The 22,074-nt window shown below is 41.6% G+C and overlaps 1 protein-coding gene across 2 annotated transcripts; it reads left to right on the top strand.

The window, feature by feature from the left end:
- The first annotated feature begins 5,159 nt into the window (after positions 1–5,159).
- Positions 5,160–18,287, top strand: CLTA (clathrin light chain A). 2 transcript variants are annotated; one of them, XM_056513023.1, is made up of 5 exons: positions 5,160–5,468; positions 11,809–11,846; positions 12,726–12,843; positions 14,135–14,246; positions 17,854–18,287. In XM_056513023.1, the coding sequence occupies exons 1-5, from the start codon at positions 5,267–5,269 to the stop codon at positions 18,023–18,025; spliced, it is 642 nt and encodes a 213-aa protein (XP_056368998.1). In that variant the 5' UTR covers positions 5,160–5,266; the 3' UTR covers positions 18,026–18,287. The 2 variants fall into 2 exon arrangements, with proteins under 2 accessions (XP_056368998.1, XP_056368997.1); XM_056513022.1 differs by having other exon boundaries at positions 5,218–5,462.
- The last annotated feature ends 3,787 nt before the right edge of the window (positions 18,288–22,074 follow it).

Raw genomic sequence — 22,074 nt, forward strand, 5'->3', positions numbered from 1 at the left:
AACAGGCCAACCAGCTTCAGGTAAGCCCCTGGGAAGATGATGGAATAACTAATCCTGGATACCATTTCTAGTATCAGGAAGGACAAAAAGTCATCAGAAGTTGCCACCATTCACTTACAGAGGGCAAGTCATGCTTAACCAACTTGATGACCTTCCACAGTGAGCTGCATTGCCTGTTGCATGAATGGAGAGCAGTGAGAAATTGTTCATCTTTGTTGTAATAGGGTTTTAATGCTGTATTTCACAACATTCTAACAAGACAAACTGACAAAGTATGGGACAAATAAACGGACAGTGAGGTGAATTGAAATTCACCTGAATGATCAGGTGCAGAGGTTGTGATATGTGGCACAAAATCAAGCTGGAAGCAAGTTCACTAGCATTATACTTCAGGGAGTGATAGTGGGGCCAATACTACTGAGGTTCTTCATTAATGACCTGGATGGTGGAGCAGAGTGCTGCTACAGCAAATTCACATATTATACCAAACCAGGAGGAGTGACTGCTACATCAGGGGGTTGTGCTGCCACTGAGAAGGACCTTGGAAGGCTGGAAAATTGGGCAGAGGGGAATCTCACAGACCTCCACAATAGGAAATGCAAAGTCTTACACTGGGATAATTCCAGCCATCAGTACATTCTGGGAGCTGGAAAATAGCTTGACAAGGAAGGGCCTTGGGGTCTCTGGGAGCGAGAAGCTTATCATCTACCAGCAATATGCCCTCACAATGAAAAATGTGAAAGCATGTGAAAGACAGTGATCCTTCCTCTGCATTCAGCAGATCTGGAATGTTGAATCCAGTTTTGGGTCCACAGAACAAGAAAGACATGGACATACTGGAGTGAATCCAGGGCAAGACAACAAAGATTATTAAAGGACTGAAGTACTTTTGTTTTAAGGAGAAGCCTACTCTATCCATACAAAATGTTGACAAGACTTTACTTTCATGGTATTGCTTACTCTATAATTCATATAATTTCAAGTATCTTGACCCTGTATTTGTAAACCTGGCTTTTTACACTATTCTTGTCATATTACTTACTACTGTTCTGCTCTGACAGTCTAACCCTCCATCCATCCTCCTATCCATCTTTGTGCAGCTTTCTCCTTCCCTTGGGTAGGGAAAAATGTATATTCTCTGCTTGCTCAGATTCTGTTTGAATACCATGCACAGCTGTGATGATTAGATACTGCTTTTGGAGCAACAAAAAAGCATCATAGCACAACATGTTTATTAGTTGTAGGTACGTTCCTTATTTTATTGACTACTGGGTGTCCTTGGAAAGCAGCTGTGCTTATCTTGGGATGTTTGTATTTAACAATATGGATGCTACCAGCAGCGTCTCTTCATTCCTCCACCTAATCAAATTCTCATGGCAGCAAATCAGCATATCAGATAAACTGCAAGCAGTGTGTCTTGCTGTGGTACTGGATGGAGGCCTTGTAGCAGAAGACATGTTTGTCTGTATACATGTGAAGTAAGGGTGGGCCACTTCAAACTCTTGCCTAGCAGGTGACTTGCTGCACCCAAAGAGTCTCTCTCTCATGAAAAACCTGCCTTTTTTCTGAGGATGAGAATAACATATGTTTAGAGACTGGCTTCTTTTTCATGTTGTAGTAATAAACATGTCTCCAGTTTGATTGTCTGAATAGAGAATTGCCTTTGGCCTTCTGAGCTAGTCAGAGTGGGCAGATGGCTTATTTAAGCTGCTACTGTCAATATGAGTTATAGACCCTAGCTTGGCTTTAAATCCTTCCCCATCAAACAAGGTGAACAGCTGCAGTATGAGTCTGCAGTGCAGATGAGCTTGACCTGAATGGCAGCGACATGTACGAATGTTTTCTTTGTGGGCTTTAGTCTTCATAAACCCATTTAGTAGAACTGTTAATTGTAGCTGTAAGTGCCCAAGTCAGTGTATGGGCAGTGACCTTTACAAATCTGCTTTGAGGGAACTTACAGATTGATGTGAAGTGATGTGCAGGGTAGCTGCTGTGCAGCAGACTGATACTGGTAGCTTTATGTTCTTCTCAAACCAGTTCCTTTCAGCCCTTTGTACTTTGCAAAGGAATGGCAATCTGACCCCAAGTAGTCACCATCTTTCTGATACAGCTCATAGGTGAAAAGCTGGGAGGTTTTTCTAACTTGTGTCTACAGCTTGAAAGTTTGGTGTTTTTTTTTTCCTCTGGAAACATCTGTTCTACTAATTATTTAATTTCTTATATCAAAAACATTATGAAAGAGTCAGAGAAATTCCACTACATGTTGTAATGACTTTCTTAACGTTGGAAGTGCAGAGTTGCGAATCCATGTTTTCATAAATGCTCAGAAACGTATTTTTAAACTACTTCTAAACCAACCTCAGTACACATAGAAACTGGAATTAAATGTCATAGTATTTCAAAACTGGAGAGAAACAGAACAATCCTGACACTCCTATGCAGTCTGTTTGCCTTTTCATATTTCCATGAGGTTTTATTATCTAATATTTCTGTAATAAACTCTTCTCCCCATTGTGACATACCAACAAACCACTATGGATGAATAACAAAGGGCATGCTACTCTTATGTTTTGTACTTCTCTCTAAGGAGTAACACCTGCCTTTAGAAAAGGAAGTATCTTGACTTCTTTTACAGGGTAAGAAAGCAGAAAATTAATAATAGCTTTGTCGGTGCAAGAACAATTCATAGTGCATCTGAATTATAGATAACATAAAAATTTTTGAATTCATCGTCAAAACAGATCTAATGGCTCACTGTATTTTCCTTTGCATCTAAAGCAATAGCATTCAGTCACTCATTCTGAACACAGAAAATAATTTTCTTGGGCCATTTGAAAAATTGCAATTCTGCTTATGCTTCATATTCCTTAATCCCTATTCTGCAATTTTTAGACAAGCAAGTAACAGGATTTGCTTTTCATTTTAAATCACAATGTCCTACTTGTTTTTGTGCCATCAGAAATCCCTCAGAGGGCTAAGAGGCAGTGGTAAAGCAAAAGAGGAAATAGCTAGACAGTCATCTAAAATCTACTAGTCATAGTTAAAGGGAAGCAGTACAGTATCACTTTTATTTGCATAAAAGGAAAGAAGAGTGATGAAAATGAGAATGGGAGTATGTTTTTAGAAGAACTTGTGGAACAAAGTCAGCAAGTTTCTGTGAGAGCATGGCATACACTTTATGATAGTATTTCATTTTTATCGTCTCCTGTTGTGAATTATGGGCCTGCTTACTGCTGTTGTTTTTAATTCTTTAGCTTTCCCATGGCAGCTGTAGATTATTTAAAATAAATAACCTTACTGTGTTTCTATGAGAGACAAAATTCAGGAATGTCTAGCCTCCTGCCATACCAGATTCTGGGTTTTCATAGGAGAAACTAGACACATATTTTATTTGACCAAATGAGGTGAATCTCTGTCATGCTACAGGAGTTTACTTGTGCTTTTTTTCTCTAGCAAATGATATTAACTTAGCATGTGATTTATCTCACCCATTAAATTCACATGGGAAACAACTGTCTTTCAGAGTCAAATTTTTCTCTGAATTTGGCCTCCTTCTGAAATATGTCTGAACCTTTGTTTGGGACTATAACAAAAGTCTGAATGGCATTACCTCTAATATTTCATTAAATGTACACACAGATTTACAAGCAACATGTAAGTGGAATTTAAAAAGTACCTCTTTGCAGCAACTGCATCAGCTTGAGGGCTGCCAGCATCATTTTCTCCTTTCTTACAGCAATATTTTCCTCTCCCCTCTCTGCTCTGCCAATAAACTACATACATGACCAGCAGGTCAAATGAGGTGATTGTCCCCCTCTGCTCAAGCCTGGAGTACCTCACACAGCTCCAATTTCCTCAGCATAAGAAAGACAGGGAACTCTTGGAGCAAGTCCAGCGGAGGCCACGATGTTGGTAAGAGGACTGGAGCACCTCCCCTACAAAGACAGACTGAGGAAGTTGGGTCTGCTCATCCTGGAAAAGGTTGTGCAACCTCCTGAGGGGTACTACAGGGAAACTAGAGAGGGAGTCAATGCCAGGAACTGTAGTGACAGGGCAAGGGGTAATGGGTACAAAGGAGGGAAATTTAGTCAGATATTAGGAAGAAATTCTTTAGTCTTCTGGTGGGGAGACAGTGGAACAGGTTGCCCAGGGAGGCTGTGGGTGTCTCAACCCTGTCAGTGTTGAAGGAGAGGTTGGATAAGGCCTGGAACAATCTGCTCTAGTGGAAGGTGTCCCTGCCCAAGGCAGCAGGGATGGGGACTAGATGGTCTTTTAGTCCATTCTAATCCCTTAACATTCTACAGCTGTATGATTCTATCTGTGTTATGAGCCAGATACAAGAACTGATCAAAGTAACTGTCAAAAAAATTGTATCAGAAATGACTGCCCTTCCAGTGAACATTTTGTTAACACACGGTCAGCGGAACACACGCTCCCCAAACTCACACTGGTTTGACTCGTTACACATTAGTGTGTGTAAATATCAAAAGGCAGGGGTGTTAAGAATATGGAGCCAGGCTGCAGGACAGCCACCAGGACATGAAACAACTGATGCACAGTAAATTTCACTTGAATATGAGAAAGAACTTTACTGTGTGGGTGACTGAGCACTGGAACAGATTGATCAGAGAGGGTGTGAAGTCTCCCTCACTGGAGATATTCAAGAACCATATAGACACAGCCCTGTGCCAAATGATCTGGGATGACCCTGCTTAAGCAGGGAGGTTGAACCTGCGACCCACTGTGGTCCCTACCAACCTGACACTTCCTGTGTGTCTGTGACTTAAGCTTCCCTGTGTCAGACAGAAGACTGGCAAAATCACCAGAGAAAGACGTTTGCCAGAAACGATGTTTTGGACGCAATCTGCGGGTTCGAATTTGTCTCCGAGCTGCCGACGGACTCGTGTCCTGTCGCAGCGGAGCACCTGTGCTTCGGCAGCCTGGCAGAAGCGACCCCGGCCCCGCCGCAGCCAGAGGGACCGGATCCGGAGGGAGCGGAGCCCCACGGGTCGGAGCCCCATGGATCGCAGCCCGCCGGTGCCGCCCGGCTCCTCCGGGCATCGGGGCCGCGCCCCGCCCCGCCCGCCCGCTGCTCTCTGGGCGCTGATTGGCTCGCGTTCCGCAGACCCCGCCACGACCGCTCGCTGATTGGGCGGGGCCGGCGGTGCTCGGCGCTCATTGGCGCAGGCGGGGCGCCCCCGCCCCTTCCGCGCTCTGCCCGGCGTAGGCGCGGTGCGGAGCCGCAGCCGCCTGCCCGCCTTCACCCATGGCCGACATGGACCCCTTCGGTGCCCAGCAGCCGCCCGCCGGGAACGGGGCACCCGACGGTGGCGAGGAGGATCCCGCCGCCGCTTTCCTGGCGCAGCAGGAGAACGAGATCGCGGGCATCGAGAACGACGAGGGCTACGGCATCCTGGAGAACGGCGAGGTGCCCGAGGCGCTGCAGCGTCCCGAGGGCCTGGGCGCGGGTACGCGCTGCGGGGGCGGCGGGTGGGGCTGGGCTGAGGGGTCCCGGCTGCCCTTGGCGCTCGGGGCGGTGCCGGCGGGACCCTCTCCCCGGCGGGACCCTCGCCCCGGCGCTCTGCCGGGGGTGGTCCCGGGGCGGGTCGGGGCCGTTCTGGTGCGCTGTGCCTCAAGGCGAGCTACCTCCCTGCTCCCTCGGTTATAGTTTGTATGCCCTGAAGCCGCCTGAGGCGTGCCCGTGTCCTAATGCGAGCGGTGCTGATCTCGTCTAATCCAGCAGCCTGCCTGAAGGAAGGCTTCTGGAAGCAGGATAAATCCGCCAGTTGGGTTTCTGTCTTCAGCGGGGGTGATCTCGGTCTTAAAGCGTAAGAGCAATTAAGCTAATGTTTAATTTTACTAAACCTTTAGCCTTTGTTCCTTGGTAACCTTTGTACTGAAGTGTAGCAAACCCGGCACTGCAAAACCCGCTTTTGGAGAAGGGTGGGAACTGTGTGTTAAGAAGTATAGGTTAGTGTGTTTCCAGTTAGTCTAATGGTATCCACAGCAGCCCTAAATAAACACTTCTCCTTATGAAAGGCTTTAACTGAAGCCTCAGTGGAAAGGGGTTGATGTTGCAACACTCTCAGAAGACTTTGCTTCTACTTGTCACCAGGGCCAAAGGCACATATTTGCTCACATATGACATCCCTTTGTCACTGCAGTAGGATGCCACTCTCCTTCAGACTGAGTTGAATAACTGCTCCCCAGTTCATTGTCAGAACATCTTTAGAATTAAGTCTTCATTTTGCAACCTGATATCAGAAATTACTGATGTATCTTATGAATGAGGGGCAGGTTTGTAGTATCTCTGTGAATAAAGCTCCTCGAGATAAACTGAGTAATGGAGACCTTCCAGTCTATTTAGTGATAGCACTGCCTTTAACATCAGCTCACTCATAAGGTCTAAAACATATGGATTACATACTCCTGAAAAGAAGGTGTTTACTGGGTAGTATCTTGTTCCAGCACAAGAACTTGAGTAAAATTCTTATCAGAACACATCCTGTTTTGGTATCATACATAATTTGGCTTCCGTATTCTATGTATAGTGCAGAAAGAGACACAATGGACACTTCCCTTCTAACTTTCGGAAGCCTTAGGCAAACATCATGCCTTATGTGGGCTTTATGTTCCAAACAGTTGATTTGTTCAATGCTTCTAGATTGGTTTGATATTTAAAAGTAGTTCTTAAACTGCCTTTCAAGCTCTTTTTCTCAAGTCGTGGAAGTTGACTTGTCATGAAGTGCAAAAGGGTTATTAGAGAACTTTAGAAAAAAGTTAATAAAATAATAAATATGATAATAAGGTCCAAGGATCTGGGAAGTCTAGGCAGAATCTGTATGTCATCTTGTTTTTTTTTAAGTCCTGGGATTGCATTTATGCTCTGTCCTGTTAAATAGGTGTGGGATACAAAGCTTGTGGACTTTTGGAGGTCCTTTTTCTTAACAGAACATTGATCTCTGTTGGCTGTCAGTGCCTATACTCTCTCCCTCCATGTTAAAAAGCACAGACTTCAGCTGTGCAAAATGTACTGGTGCAGGCATGGTGACAAATGATCTAATGACTTCTGTTGCCATTTGTGTTAGACATTTCTTATCATCTGATCAGTACCTTAATAAATATTAGACTATTGTAGTCTCGGGCATATTTGCCCATTAAACTCTTCTGTAATTGAATAGGTGAATGCAAATGTCTTCTTGAAACAATGCAAGTTCTTACGTAAATCCTTAAGCATCATGACCAGGGATTTGTGGATTTACTTTTTTTAACAGTAACCTTTTTTTAACTTCTTATTTACAGGTCTGTTGGATAAGTTCTTTCTAAATACTGGGCCAAAAGCACTAACTCGGGCAGCTCTCAACTGAAGTTTGAAGATCTTAAATTCAGACATAGTGACAAGCAGTCATCAGCTTCTTGAAATGCACTTTTAAGAATCATAGTATCTAATCAACAAGCAGTCTTTCAGTTTCAGTCACTTGGTAAATGATTAGACAAATACATGGACAGAAGTAAGCTTAATGAATTGAAAATATCGATATTGGGAATTCTGTTAATTGCTGTAATGATGGATACTGGGTGTGGGAGGAATAGCAAAATGTTGCCAGGTTTGTGTGTCTCACACAGCATAATTTCATATTGATCAGGGTTGGAATACTGATCCAGACCTGATCCAGTAGGCCATTCGTTATGTAAATAGCTATGCCATTCAAGCTGCCTGAGCATGCAAAAACCTAATCTTATTTCCCTTGGAAGGTGAAGCATAATCCCTGCTCCAGAAAGCAGGGAGTATACAATGCTGTTGCCTAGGTATTATCAACGTGATGTCTTATGAGATTTCTTTCTCAGTGATTCAGTGGATCAATGTCCATATATTTGCAGTGAGATTCTGACAGTAGTATGTCTTGAGATTGTATCAATTTGCTTGCTATGTTCTCTGAGCAAGAGAGAGAGAGTTCAGGGGAAAATGTGTGGTTTCTAGATAGCCAATACAAAATCTTCATGGCAGTTTCTCAAGTAGCTTCTTATGGGAGATTTCATTCGAAGACAAGCAGTTATGTATGTTAACAATCATGCAAAAACACAAGTTTAATGTAGACTGACTAGTCTCCAACATTGCTTTCACATTTTCATGCTCTGTAAGTTTCATGTGAACTTGACTGTATTATGTTTCTCTATCTTCATGAGCCTCTAGCAATTAAGAAAGTAATTGTGTCTGGTGGTTTGTCTAGGTTTAATTTAGTAGCCTTTCAGGAACTGAGAGCCAATTTGCTTCAAAATTGTTTAGGAAAGCATTGATTCCTCCTGTCTCAGTAGTTAGCAGCACAAACAGAAAGAGTTCTTGTGTGTGATTGTTGATTTTTTTCTTAATTGTTTGAACAGCCATTGATCTGGGTTTTTTCTATGCAATCAGCATCTGAGGCTTCAGAGCCCCATAAGACAGCACTGAGAAAGGAATGATAAAGGAATGGTATCTCTCTAGCTTGTGTTAGTGATGCTGCATTATTATGAAGTCAGAACAGAAAAATCTGGGGGTTTTTTGTTTTCAAGAGAATACTAGTAGAAATTTACAGAAGGTGAAAATTACAGAAGCTGTTACATTGGAAAATTACAGAAGCTGTTATGGCAAGCTGTTATGGCATGGTATTACTGCAGGTGTGTTTTAGTTTTAGCCTGTTGATTATATTGAAAATGAGGGAACTACTGGGTTTTGATAGGACAGCAGATTAGAACTAAAACACTGGAAATAAGCACTCTTCCTGAGCTGCTTGCCTTTATTTTGCACACAGGCACAAGAATCAGTTACGGCTAGAAAAATTATTTCTTCTCCAGGTTCTTGCATAACTGTGTAAACAAAAGTTTTGTAGAAGATTCTTCTTACCATCTTATGTGGGAGAGCGAGAGGTAAAAGGAAAACATGACTCCCTAAAAGAATAAACTATGGGAAATGAGGCCTCAAGTGGTGAAGTTACTTAACCTTATGTCAGAATATATTAAACTTTATGTTCTTCTGTTGCTTTAACTAGAGCTGCTAGCTCACTGAAAGTAGCAGGACTTAGAGTACTTGTTGTTTAAAAGAGATGCTGAAGGTAACTCATAAAAATACTTCTATTTTAAAAGAGTATAATAAAAATGTTTCAGTGGACTGTATAGCCCTGCCTCTGATGTCTTGGACAACAGTTCTCTTTTGCATTGAGAATAAGACTTCAGAGAGGCTGGTGAACAAGGCTAAGCTAATTTCCTTTTAGACCAAGTGGTATTGAATGGTAATAATGCCAGCAGTAGCCTTCAGAATAGTTGACCATGATTGTGATAAACCTCTGAGTCCATATATTGGATATATATTCTAAGACTGAAGTGACAAAATGGTTTTTGTGTTTATTTTCAAACTACCCAGCCTTTTCTTTTGTAAGCTGTAGTAAATATGGAGGGCATTGGTGCTAGCTTTCTGTTTTTGGCAAGCTTGGGTGTTGTATCTCCTGTGAATGCAAGGCAACTGATAAGACTTATCCTCTTCAGACTCTTCCAGACTCTAAAAGGTATCTGTGTTGCTGTATGAAAATTCATTATTACCATATTGTCAGCATATGTTGCAGAACTGAAAATGTTTGGGTATGTTCATTGCAACAGTGCCCTTAAAAATAAGAGTTACCCTGAGTTGAAAAGCAAACAAGAGTATGGATCATTACTAACTGAGATGGTTCTAAACATGTCAATTTTAACTTCAGGAGATACAATACTGTGATGCAGTTGGAAGGACTCTGAAGCCAGTAGAGGGGTTTCATTGTTCATGACTGCTGAAAATATTATGATGGCACTGCTAGTATTTAGGCTTTTTCTGTGGGAAGCTTATAGCATGATTCTGTGAACAGAAAAATCTGATACACAACTAGCATTAATTACTGATATGAAGGCTGGCAAACAGATAGTTTTTCTATACTTCATACTTAATTATGCAAGCACAAAGACTGCAGAGCTGAAATGAAGGAATGTTTGACTATTGGTCTTGTTCCAGTTAGCACACTTGTATTGGCATATGACAGTATGCTGGTTTAGTTCTGTTTCCTCTTCTGCTTGTGATATGCTCAGTCAGCATGCTGACTCTGCAGCTTAATTGCAAGTTCTAGGGAGCTCAGAACAGATGGGAAATTTGTTCTAATATTGCTAATGCTTCTGGGTGCCCTCTGGAAACATATAGTTCAGTGTCTGTAAGTGGCATTTCTGTGCAGAACAAAAGTGGCCCTTAGACAAACCTATGTGTTTCATCTTAGGCACAGCCTTAAGCAATGATGTTGTTGCTTTTACCTGAGCAGACTACCAGCCTGATTAGTGAAGACCATCATGAATGTTTTTTGGTGTGACAAGAAAACTTACTATCACTGTTCATGGAAGCATCCTCGAGATTTATGAGCCCTCTTGCCCAGCTGGTGATTTTGTCTTTGTAAAGGCCTCCTGTACCTTGCAGAGAAGTAGGACTCCGACAAAGCAGCAACCATCTCTCAGTTATGGGAGTCTAGTTATAAAATGTCAGTTTCTCATAACTGAAAAGCTATTTTTTCTTAATTTGAATCGTCGTCTGCAAAAGGTAGTAACTATGTTCTTGGGGACTAGTATCCCCCAACTTAACTGCCATTCTTGAACTTATGAGTTTACAGTCCTCTGCATAACACAGCTAATGACTGCTCTTCAGGGCTCAGAGATAAAAACACTTGCCTAGTTCCCTGATGAAGGAGAATGAAGAACTTCCTGTGTCCCATTTGCTAGTACTATGAAACTGGTGCATACCTAGCCACAAACAAGAGGATACAGCAGCATAACTTGTTTAGTTTTAGGTCAATCAGCTATCTATTTTTAAGGAGGTGGTGCAAAGTAACTTGATTTTTCTGCTTACTGCTTGGTACAATCACTTCTTTCACTGAGAGGTGTAGTGTGCTGGAAACACTCCTGTGTGATAGATTTATCCATGGTGGCATGAGTAACATGACTACTTGGTATAGCACACAGATGTCATGTGGCGCTGCTCCAGAGAGATGCCCTGCTGAGATTTAGCAGTTATTGAAAGTCTTGGTGAATTTTGTATAGTCCAGAGATTTAAATAGTTTCAAAAACTTAAAAGTCTGGCTTACAACTGGCATGTGTTTCCTACAGCTGTGTTTTATAATATGAAATTTTAGGGTTCTGTGGCAAAGATTTGTACCTGAGCCTGTTCCTGAGGCTCTATTGCCACTGTCACTTCAGAGATAGTAATGCTGCTGCTGAAGTAGGAAGCTGTCAAGCATGTCATCACAGATAGTAACAGAAAGGTGACTTTGCTAGGAATGTTAGCTATATCTTTTTAGCTAATTAGGAGGTAACAACACCTCCTAATAGGATAGGATAAGAATTACCAATTGTTGACTGCAGAATTGTTAATATTCCAGGTAGATGCTAAAAAAGTGGTGATGTTAACTTCAGACCAGTTGTATAGTAGTTAGCCTCTAAGAGAGGGAGGACAAAGTGGGAGTAGCTTTAGAATGCAATCTGTAGCAGCCTCTCAGCAGTATCAGCTCTGCTGTTTATGTTAGAAGCAAGAACTCATGATGCAGAAATAACCTTGTATTTCTGGTTTTGCAGAATGGTGGCTCATTTGGTTTTTCATGCCTGTCGAGAAAAGTGCAGGGAGAAGGAAGTGTCCCTGCAGGGTATCAAGTAACATTCACAACTCCCACATAACATACTCTAGTAAAGCTTTCCATACAAGTTACAGAAATCAGTAAATCTGGCTGTTCTATCTTTTCTCAAATGACTAAACAAGTCACCTCTTTACAGATGCTGTTGATGGAGTGGTTAACGGGGATGTCTATCAGGTAAGATAGAAGTATTCTGTACTTAGAATGTGCTGTTCTACTCTGAGAATTTTACCTTAACGTAGATTAATACTTCCTATTTCTTGTCTTTAAAGTAATTTTGTCTCATATCTGAGGAGGGTCTCCTATTCTGGTAGCTGTCAGTGTTCTTGATTATGCCCATCCTCTGAACTTAGAGGCCACTTAAAGCAGCGGTACATTTTGAAATGTGGCTTAATGGTACATAAACACTGTAAAGCAGAGTGATAGGCTCTGATATGATTTTACACTGACTTTCTCTGTCTGCTAAACTGAAAGTGTGCTCTACCTGGTTTAAGGAAGAGTTTTCAGATTTGCTTGCTTTTTAAAGATAATTCATGCATACTGGTTGTCTTTTCAAGATGGTCTTACAAGGAACAGAGTGAAAACACTATACATTTCTTAGTGACATGAAGTTGCATGAAATTAAGCTTATGACTAAAAAGCTCAGTCACAGTATGAAACCATGTTAGGCAGCCATGGTAATGACAGAAGGAGGAGATACCTCTTTTATTGGTGTCAGGGAGGAATGAGGAATGCTAAGGCAATCACTTTGTTGTAACTGAATTTCACACCAGTGTGTCCAAGGCATGGTCATTGCCTGGTGTCACAGTTGGCTCATTAGCCCTGATTGAATGAATGCTTGGGAAGGAAGCAACATATGAGCGATGTACTTCTCCTCAGAGTTTTAGGTGAATTCTGAGCTTTGTGGAGACACAAAGAGCTTTCACTGGTGCTGACATCAAATGAATGTATTATTGGTTCAGTTCAAATTGAGTCCAATTTTATATAGCTGCCAGGCAGTTTTCTGAAATATTCACTTGTTATGCACAAATGACTTCACTATTCCTTTCCTCCAAGGAGAGTAATGGTCCTACACACTGCTATGCTGCCATCTCCCAAGCAGATAGATTGCAGTCAGAACCAGAAAGTATTCGTAAGTGGAGAGAGGAGCAAAAGGAGCGCCTGGAGCAACTTGGTAAGCATGGTATTTGTTGAGTAACTTAATGTCAGCTTCTCTCAGGCTGAGACAGTTGGGGTTGTTCCACCTGGAGAAGGGCTCTGGGTGACCTTAGAGCAACCTTCAGTACCTGAAGGGGGCGTACAGAAGAACTGGAGAGGGAATTTTTACAAGGGTGTGTAGTTTAAAAGAGGTAATAGCTTTAAACAGAAAGAGGGTAGCTTTGGATTAGCCTTTAGGAAAAAATTCTTTATGCTGAGGGTGGTGAGGCACTGACATGAGATGGTGTGGATGCCCCAGGGTGAATGGGGCTTTGAGCAGTCTGGTGTAATGGAAGATGTCCCTGCCCATGGCAGAGGAGGTGGAACAAAGTGATGCTTAAGGCGTCTTCCAGCTCAAGCCATTCTATGATTCTTAAGCAGTAGAATTCTGAACCATGGCACTGCCTCTTTGGAGTCTGGACATGCTTTCTGAGTTCAAGGGGCAAGCCTGGATGAGTCTTCTAGTAAGCAGACTTAATACTGGTGTGGGAGTCAGCAACAAGTGGCTCTCTGAACCTTTACTTACAGATGAGCTGACAGAAAATGAACAGCCTTTTTAATCTAAAAAGATGATAATAAATACAGTAGGCATTAGTAGTTTATTTCAAAGGATAAAGATTACTCATTTTGTAATTGCTGAGGCCATCTGTTGTCACATGGATCTTAATCTAACTAAATCTAACTAAATTAAGAAAGTAATGGATTGTTAACTAAACTAAATATAGCTGTCAAATGCAGTGGTACCTACCCATGGACAGTGGAGGACCCTTTGCTTGAAATTGTTAGGACAGAACCTTCTATAAAATGTAATTCTGGATAGAGCTGACCTTTTTGCTCCTCTTTTGGACTAGTTACAGCAGATGAGCTGTAGGCTATGTGTAAAAGTATGTGGAATGCCAGATTCCTTCACTTTGTCTAAGCATAGAGGCTTTACTAAACTTTGTTCCAGCACTGGCATAGTAAGGAGACGGTTTCTGGTTTGAGCAGTTTGCAGACAACAGATTTACTGAATCTGAACTACTCTGCAAAATGCCTATCGTAAACTGAAGTGGACTCTCCCAGTTATACTGCACAGGAATTCTGTTTAGCTAATGCTTTGAATGTTTGTAGTATTTAGAGTTCTCATAGCCTAAATCAGGATATCTCCTAACCCTTACCTGAGCTGAAGCACCTGTCCGCCCTAGAGTGCAACCTGAACCATCATTGAAATGTTTGCAAGATGCATTTGGATACAAACATGACTGACAAAGCAATTCTTAAATCTTTAGATGCAAACTCACGAAAACAGGAAGCAGAATGGAAAGAGAAAGCAATAAAAGAGTTGGAAGAGTGGTACGCAAGGCAAGATGAAAAGCTTGAGAAAACAAAAGCCAGTAACAGGTAAAGTTTCGAAAGAATTATGGTTCTAATTATGAAAATAATTGGAGAGGGAGGTTAGAATACTTCTTGTATCTCTTAAGGCAATAGTCCTTCAGATCATTAAAGTAAACACTCCTAACGACCTATCCTTTTAAGTTTTCTTAAATAGTATAGATTTAATATCCAGGAAGCATTAAAATGATGATCAAGTATTCCTAAAGATTCCTCTTAGGACATAAAACTTGAACATGGCCAGAAAACATTTCACCCAGCTGCACAGGCCTTTAGCGTTTGCGATTGCCTACTCTGAGATTAGCATTCTTACTTGCTTATTTTAGAACATATGGAAGTGGCATTCTAGTTAATCTTTGCTACAGGTCATTTAATTAAATATCTTAAAACCTTGTGCTGCTCTTTTAGGAAGGAATTCAGAAATAACATGACTCAGTTCTACTAGTGAAAAACTAAATGCTGACTGTGTCTGTAGTGGTTTGAATTGTCTAATTATGGGTCCTGTGGCAGAAAGTGATGACTTGGAATAGTAAGCTCTTACACTTTCTTAGAAGTTCCATGTGGAATTGTGACTTCAAGCTGCATGAAGGTAAATGTGATAGAATTGGCTTAATGCCTCTTAAATCTCTACATCATTCTGTCCAGGTAATCATCAAGATTGCTTTACATTTTGGAAAGTCACAGGGTTCAGGATGAACTGCTGTTTTCTTAATTTTGGTGTTTTTTTTTTTTTTAAATACCACTTTTCTTATCAAAATGGCCATCAGGTTTGTCTTTATTAAGTGAAGTCCTAGGTAGACTACTCTTCTTTGAAAAGGAAGAAAGGAGGCCTACACTGCCTTCAAATTATGTATTTGCCACTGCCATTCACTGAGGCACTCACTAACTTTTGATTGGGCCAAGAAAGGGGAACTGGATTAGTACTGCTGTAGTTGGTGGCTAGAGCTCATAATACCTCATAGCTTTATTATGGCCACGATATGGAGTCTGGAGCAGAGCTCATAAACAAATGTTGCACAGAAGTGTTTGGCATTGTCATCACCCTGATGAGATCTCTCTCCTGATGGTGGTTTCTATCCTCTGGGAGTAGTCTAATGCTAACATTGGGGCTCCTCTAGTCCTCAGCTAGCTGGTTCAAACTTCTAGGATGTAGCAGGATTTCTGTGTTGCCCCTCTGACCAGTGGCTTAATTGATACATTCCATGTGGTGACTGCTTTCCTGTTACAGTAAGTCTAGGTGATGCAAGGTTAGTGTGCTTTTAAAAACTGCTTCCAGCTGTGTTCCGTACTTCTCATCCTTATCTCTTTTCTCCTGCCTGCTTGCCTGCCTGTTGGACTACTTGCTACCTAGGGTGGCAGATGAAGCTTTCTACAAACAACCCTTCGCTGACGTGATTGGTTATGTGTATGTTTGCTTAACTACTAATTCTGTTTGCTAGTCAACGATAATAAGCAGGATCAGAAACAGTGCCGAATGTCTGAGGGTGCCTTCCAAATGTTTCCTTATTGGACTGCTTCTGGTCTGCAGTATTAAGTGCAGTTCTGCTGTGTGCACTGCACAAAGCCTAGCACTTTCAGATTAAGTCATACAGTGTACATACCACTGGAATTTGGGTAATGACTTCAGTAGTCTTTAGACCTAAGGGTTTACAGTTGTTTCCAGGCCAGTGAACATGGCTTAGCAAGACGCTTTGCTGGGGGTGTGGGCTAGAGCCTGCAGTTTCACATGGGTGCTGTATTTAGTCCTTCCACAGAGAAGCAATGTTTAACTCTGTAATAGGCAGTGACCACCTGTTTTGCCTACATATCAGAAAAATTTTCAAGCACTGCTTGTACATAGAGAGTCACAAGCCAAGGAAGGTAGAAAGGAATTGCCTGACATAAATCAGTGTAGAAAATATGCGTGTATACAGAAATAGGAAGCTGTTAGAGAACAGAGGGAAAGTACGAAAAGGTGGTATTGGAAAATCAGTGTAAACTGCTGGGAAGATATTTAGGAGCAGTGTAGATGTTTTACCAGCCTAATAGGTCAGTGAAAACAGAGCTGTGACTTTCAAGCCTCAGTGAGTATGCTAGTTTCTGAGGGGTAGAAGGATTGCAATGTTCATTGGCTTGTTCATGTATTTTAATTTCTTCCCTTAATTTGTAGACTTGAATTGAAAGATGGACATGTCACAGATTCTAAGGTGACACCTTTAGAAGGTGTACTGGTGAGCCGTGTTGTGGCTTTGAGTGCATTAATATTGAAACCAAGACTTGTGAAATGATGGATTTACAGGTGGTCTTTAACTTTTCTGAAATCTCCTGGAGTTGGTTTTGTTAGGTTTTTTCAATAAAATCCTTATTTTCATATGTCCAATGGAAATGTGCAGTGTAAGTGCTGCAAAATAAAACTGGCTGCCTGTTTCCTGAACGTAGGCTAAGCTACTAGTGCATGTTCAGCCAGCTAATCATCTGCATTAAACTCATTCTCATTTTTCTATATCTGACTTAAACTTTCTCTCCTTGTTTCTTTTCTTCTCTTCACCTTTAAGCACAAACATAAATCATCCTTGCTACAGCCTAGAACAGTTAAGTAAAAAAATCTTCACTGCCCCCTAAAAGTGTCATGTCACATAAAGTAGCAGTGTTGTAGTGATCCTTGTCTTCAGTGGTGTCTGTAACCTTATCATCCCTGTGAATAGTGCTGAACCCTCATGGGAGAGTCATTTTCACTGCTTTCTCTGTACTGCTTGTTGGAGTAGATGGATTTGGTTTGATCTCTCGATGCTTACTGCTTCTGCACTCAGGCAGCTTCCAGGGCCCCACAGTTCATGTAAACTAGATGCTGGAATGTTATCCCTGCATTGAAGCAATGCTATTGGCAGCATAGAAAAGCCAAAATAATACAGCTGTGAAGCCACTAGCACTATCCAGTACATAATGTACAAAGCCTCCTTAGAGTCTTCTTAGGGTGAGAGCAGGGGAAATACATTTGTTCTATGATGTAACCTCAAACAAGTCATCTCCTCTGCCAAGATATGCTGCAGTCTGTTGCACTCACAAGCATGGGATTCATGACTTAAATTCCTTATGATTCATGCTGCTTCACTACAGCATTGGGAATCATCAGCAGATAGTTTTATGATGGCCTGTAGGCCTTGGGGCTGATTTAAATCCTCAAATGGAATTTGTTTAAGACATGCTTGCAGGCAGTTGTAAATTTCTAGTTGGCAAATGTCCAGTATAAGCCATCAAGTGGCAGAGGCTTAACTAGTTAAGACCTGGGCATTTCTCCATAAATAAAATGCCTACATAGAAGTACCTTACTTCTTGGAAGCTTGTGTGGCGACTCCTTAGGCCAAGACTCAATAACTATTCTTAAAACCAAACACCTGTATTCCAACATTTTACACAATCCTCTGCAATCCTCTGCACTGCTTGTGCATAGCATACTACTGCAATCTACTTTCATCTCCAGGATTGGGGCAGTGGGAGCTTATGTGCCCATAATGTCCACAAGCAGCTGTCAGGTCACATTTCTTATGAAACATGCTGAAAGAAACTGCATCCTCTAAGAGGGAAGGAGTGCCTTATATGCTGGGCATTAACACAAGGTGCATTGCATTGCTTTTAGGGCAGCTGAAGAAGCCTTTGTGAACGAAGCAGAAGAAGTTTTTCCAGGCACTGAGTGGGAACGTGTGGCTCAGCTCTGTGACTTTAATCCCAAGTCTAGTAAGCAGGCAAAAGATGTGTCCCGCATGCGTTCAGTCCTCATTTCACTCAAGCAGGCTCCGCTGGTTCGCTGAAGCAAAGCTCGATGGAAACACTACAAATGCAATATCTTAACCTTACTCAGAGAAGTTATGTTTGATTAATTGTTTCAATGTGTTTTTTTGGACCACATCATGATGTATCTAGAGCTGATCATTGTTTGATTGCATGTTCTTCCTGATGTTTCCTATCTGTGTCTGAAATGGGAGGACCTCCAAATCTGTAATCTCTGTGCTGTTGTGCACTGAAGTGCCACTTCCCACATTACTGATAATAAAGATTTATTAAACAGCAAAATGTGTTGACTTTGGATAAATTGAGAAGGTCTTCTGCTTCTTTTTGACAGAGTGTGTTTGAATTGATTGCTAATGATTTCACCTTGATGGTGAATATCCAGCCAGCAGTGCTTCTGGTCTCTGCAAGTCTGTCCTGCTTGTTTCTTTAAGCTTCCTTAAAGCTCTTGAGAGCTTTAGTTTAAAAACTTCTCCCCTATCCAATTTATCACAGTAGACAGCAGCTCAAGAAAACTGAAACAGCAGGCTTGTTAAGGTGCTTATCTTGCTTCCAGTGGGACTGAGGACACTGCCTTCTGCAGGTAGGTATTTCTGTATAGTTTTCTGCTGTCACTCTGGCTGCCTACCTGAAGCTGACCACAAAGGAGAGAGCACTGAGCAGTTAAAACCTTTGGTGTTCTATTGCTCGTTCTGTTCCACTAGGTTTTCAATGCTGTCTTCATATGCAAAGATCTGTGTTTTAGAGGCTGTTTGGATTTTTTAACTGTGTCCTTGTCCTCACTGACCTTTGCAGACACTTCCTCCCACTAGGGTAGTGAACTGGTGAGGTGAAGAGCAAGAGAAGGGAAGACTTGCTCTTGCTGCTGCTTGTCTCGAGGTTGAAGCTCTGCCTGCCAAGGTGGTTGAATATGAAACAAACTGATCTAGAAAAATCTCTATTCTGTTTCTTTGGCTCACCCAGCAGCCACAGGAGCTGTATTCTACCTTGCTCTATTAAACCTTACCTTAGCTGTCTGTCTTGTAAAACTAATCTGTTCAATCTCCTACATTATTTCACCATGTTTATCAAAGACACAGTAGCTTAACTACTGTGTAGCATAATTACTTTAATACCTCTTATGTACAAGCTGGAAGGTTGGCCCAGGCAGCTTGAAAAGGGTTGCAGATGCAGACTCCAGTGTACCAAGGCTCAGACTGTTACTGCACAGCAGCTGTCTCACTGGCACCTGTGTCCCTTTGGTGGGTAAGGTAGTGAATAAATGGTTTCCAGTTGGGCTGCAGCAGTTAAACTGTACCTTACTGTTGTCTCTAATGACTGGAGCTACTCTCATGTTTGCAAGTGTATTCACACACTACTGATGGGTGGTGACGAGAATGATGGATTACAGGTCTGAAAGGTTGGTTCCATGGAAGCTTAAGGCAAGATGTCTTCTGAACTGCACAGGGGTATGGCAGGTGAGTCCACACGACTGAAGCACCTGGAGCAAGTCCACAGAATACTGATACTCATTGCTAGCCTTGACTAGTTACGCATTCAGCTTGACTGAAAATTTCCTTTTTGCTGCACACTCAAAAGCTCTGAAAAGAAAGATGTTCAAAATGAGCTGATAATTTAATAAAGAAAAGTACACTACATTAAATATATAGTCTTTGAAGTGTTAAGAAGAATTTAGGAGAATTTGAAAGAACAGGTTAGGGGGGTTCCTGCTTACTGAATTGTGGTATTTATTGATCACCACATTTTCCTATCTTACAGAGTATTTTGTCTGGCTGTGGATGTGGCTTGGAGCTGCAATTCAAGAAAATGGGCAAAGGCTTGAAATTAAGGCTAAAGCAATGTTAAAGTAGTTAAAGGATATATGCTGGGTTTGTAGAGTGTAAGAATGCGTTTGCATGTTTTTAACATACTTCATCCTGCTGGAACACTTAAAATGCAGCTCTGTGTGTTCTGATTACCTCTGCTAACTCTGGTGCAGAGATTTTGCAGATTACTCTTCTGCCTTAATTTTGCATTCAAGTATGCTAGCTCACTGTCTCCTTTATCAGTGCTGTCACAAAATCATAGAGTGGCTGTGGTTGGAAGGGACCTCTAGAGTGGTTCAACTCCTCTGCTTAAGCAGAATCACATCGAGCCTGTCGCTCATGACCATATCCAAACAGCCTCTGAAGTTCTACAAGAACTGAAATTCCATTGCCTCTCTGGGCAACTTCTGCCAGTGCTTGGATACCTGTACAGTAAAGAAGTGTTTCCTAATGTTCAGATGGAGTCTCCTGTGTTTCAGTCTGTGCTCAGTGTCTCCTGTCATGGCATGAATGAAAAGAGCCTGGCTCCCATTTTCTTTGCACTCTTGCTTCAGATATTTATAGATATTGATAAGATTCCTGTAAGCCTTCTTGTTTCCAAGTTGAACAGTTCCAGCTTTCAGCCCTTCCTCACAGGAGAAATGCTGTAGTTGCTTTGTAATCTTTGTGGCTCTTTGTTGAGCTCTCTGGTGTGCTTATGTCTCATGTACTGGGGAGCTCAGAACCAAATGCAGCACTCCAAGAGTCAGGAGATTTTCTGTGTCTGAGAATTATTTTAGATACTTAGACCTTGTGACACAGCAAAAGAATTTTCATGTTTATTTGGGCAAATCAATTCCCTTGTCTGTATTTCTAAACATTGACTTGTTTACTTCAGAGGTCAGCATTTGTCACTTTGTTTTGTAGCTTCATGTAATAGTGTTGTACTGTCTCTGGCCTGTTGTGTGTGCCCAATCCTGTTTACTGGTTTTAACTTCCCACTATTGCTGCTTATCTCCATAGCATTAGTCAGTGGAATCTAGAAAAAACCCTGGACACTTCAAACAATCCCAGCTGCATGTGTGTGAAGATCTTATGCAGTATTGAGAGAGAAGATGTGGACCCTTGCTGAATACATCCTGGTATAAAACTTGCTTTGTTTAGCTTCTGATCAGGTGGCAGCCAACAGCCAGGCAGTCTGCAATTACAATGAGCATTTGTAAAGAAGAAGGGGGATGGAGAGGTCATGGGTTCATTGGAAAGCAGGGAGCCTGGAAACAACAGCACTGTGCATTCATCCTCTTAGCCTGTGGGACATAGTTAAGTTTTAAGCAGCCATAAAACAACATGGTGTGGTTTATCTGTTTCTTGCTGTTTTTTTTTTTTTTTTTTTTTTCCCAGAGCAACCAGTTAAGAGGGAAATATACAGATTATTGGCTTGTATTTCAGAATGGACAACATGGGTGTCCATAGTCTTTGCCAAGAGGATTCCTCAAGCAATATGTCATGCAGGCAAGCATGCTCCTCTGCAGAACCATGTGCTGTGGACACTAGTTCTAATCAAAATATAATTGTCTGGAATGGTCCAAGGGGTGTACAGCCCAGGTGTTTTATACTTACTAATGCCTGTTATATCTCCATGGTATTTGAAAGGGACACGGTGATCAGATTTCACTGAATCAAGTATAAATTGTCTGACCTTACTCTGTGTTATGTTTTCTAATACAAAATTGCCCTTGCCTCCATTGGTAATATGTGCAAGTTTTTGACAATTTTGTTACAATTAGCTGGAGGAAGGATAGCATCAAGACTACTGCTTCAAGACCACCAGGAAACCAATGAATTTGTTATTCCCAAGTGTCTGGGTCGCAGATTGAACATTCAAAATACTGAATAACTAAATTTGATGGTCAGGAGACCAAAAAGAAATTCCAAACTTTGATTCTGTATGGATTAGCTATGTGGTTTGCAAAGCATCAGCAATGACCTGTAAAAAGAGCTATCAAAACTCAGCTGGTCTCCTTGTGATCCCAAGTCCTGATTATTAAGGATTCTGTGGTAACACAGAACTGTTGTGGACAAAGCAGTCTTTTTCTACAAGCTGTAGGAAGCAACGAGGTGTAGGAACTTGTAGAGGTCTTATATTGCTTACATTAATTAAAAGTTACAGAACTAAGAACTCCTGTTTTAGTTCGCTTTCCAACCTTTTGGCACTCTGCTACTGCCACTTGCTTATGTAATGCTGATTATAAACATCCAAGTTCATGAGGGGACTTGTGCCCAAGCTG

This window comes from Oenanthe melanoleuca, chromosome Z (genome assembly GCF_029582105.1).
Source record: "Oenanthe melanoleuca isolate GR-GAL-2019-014 chromosome Z, OMel1.0, whole genome shotgun sequence".
NCBI lineage: Eukaryota > Metazoa > Chordata > Aves > Passeriformes > Muscicapidae > Oenanthe > Oenanthe melanoleuca.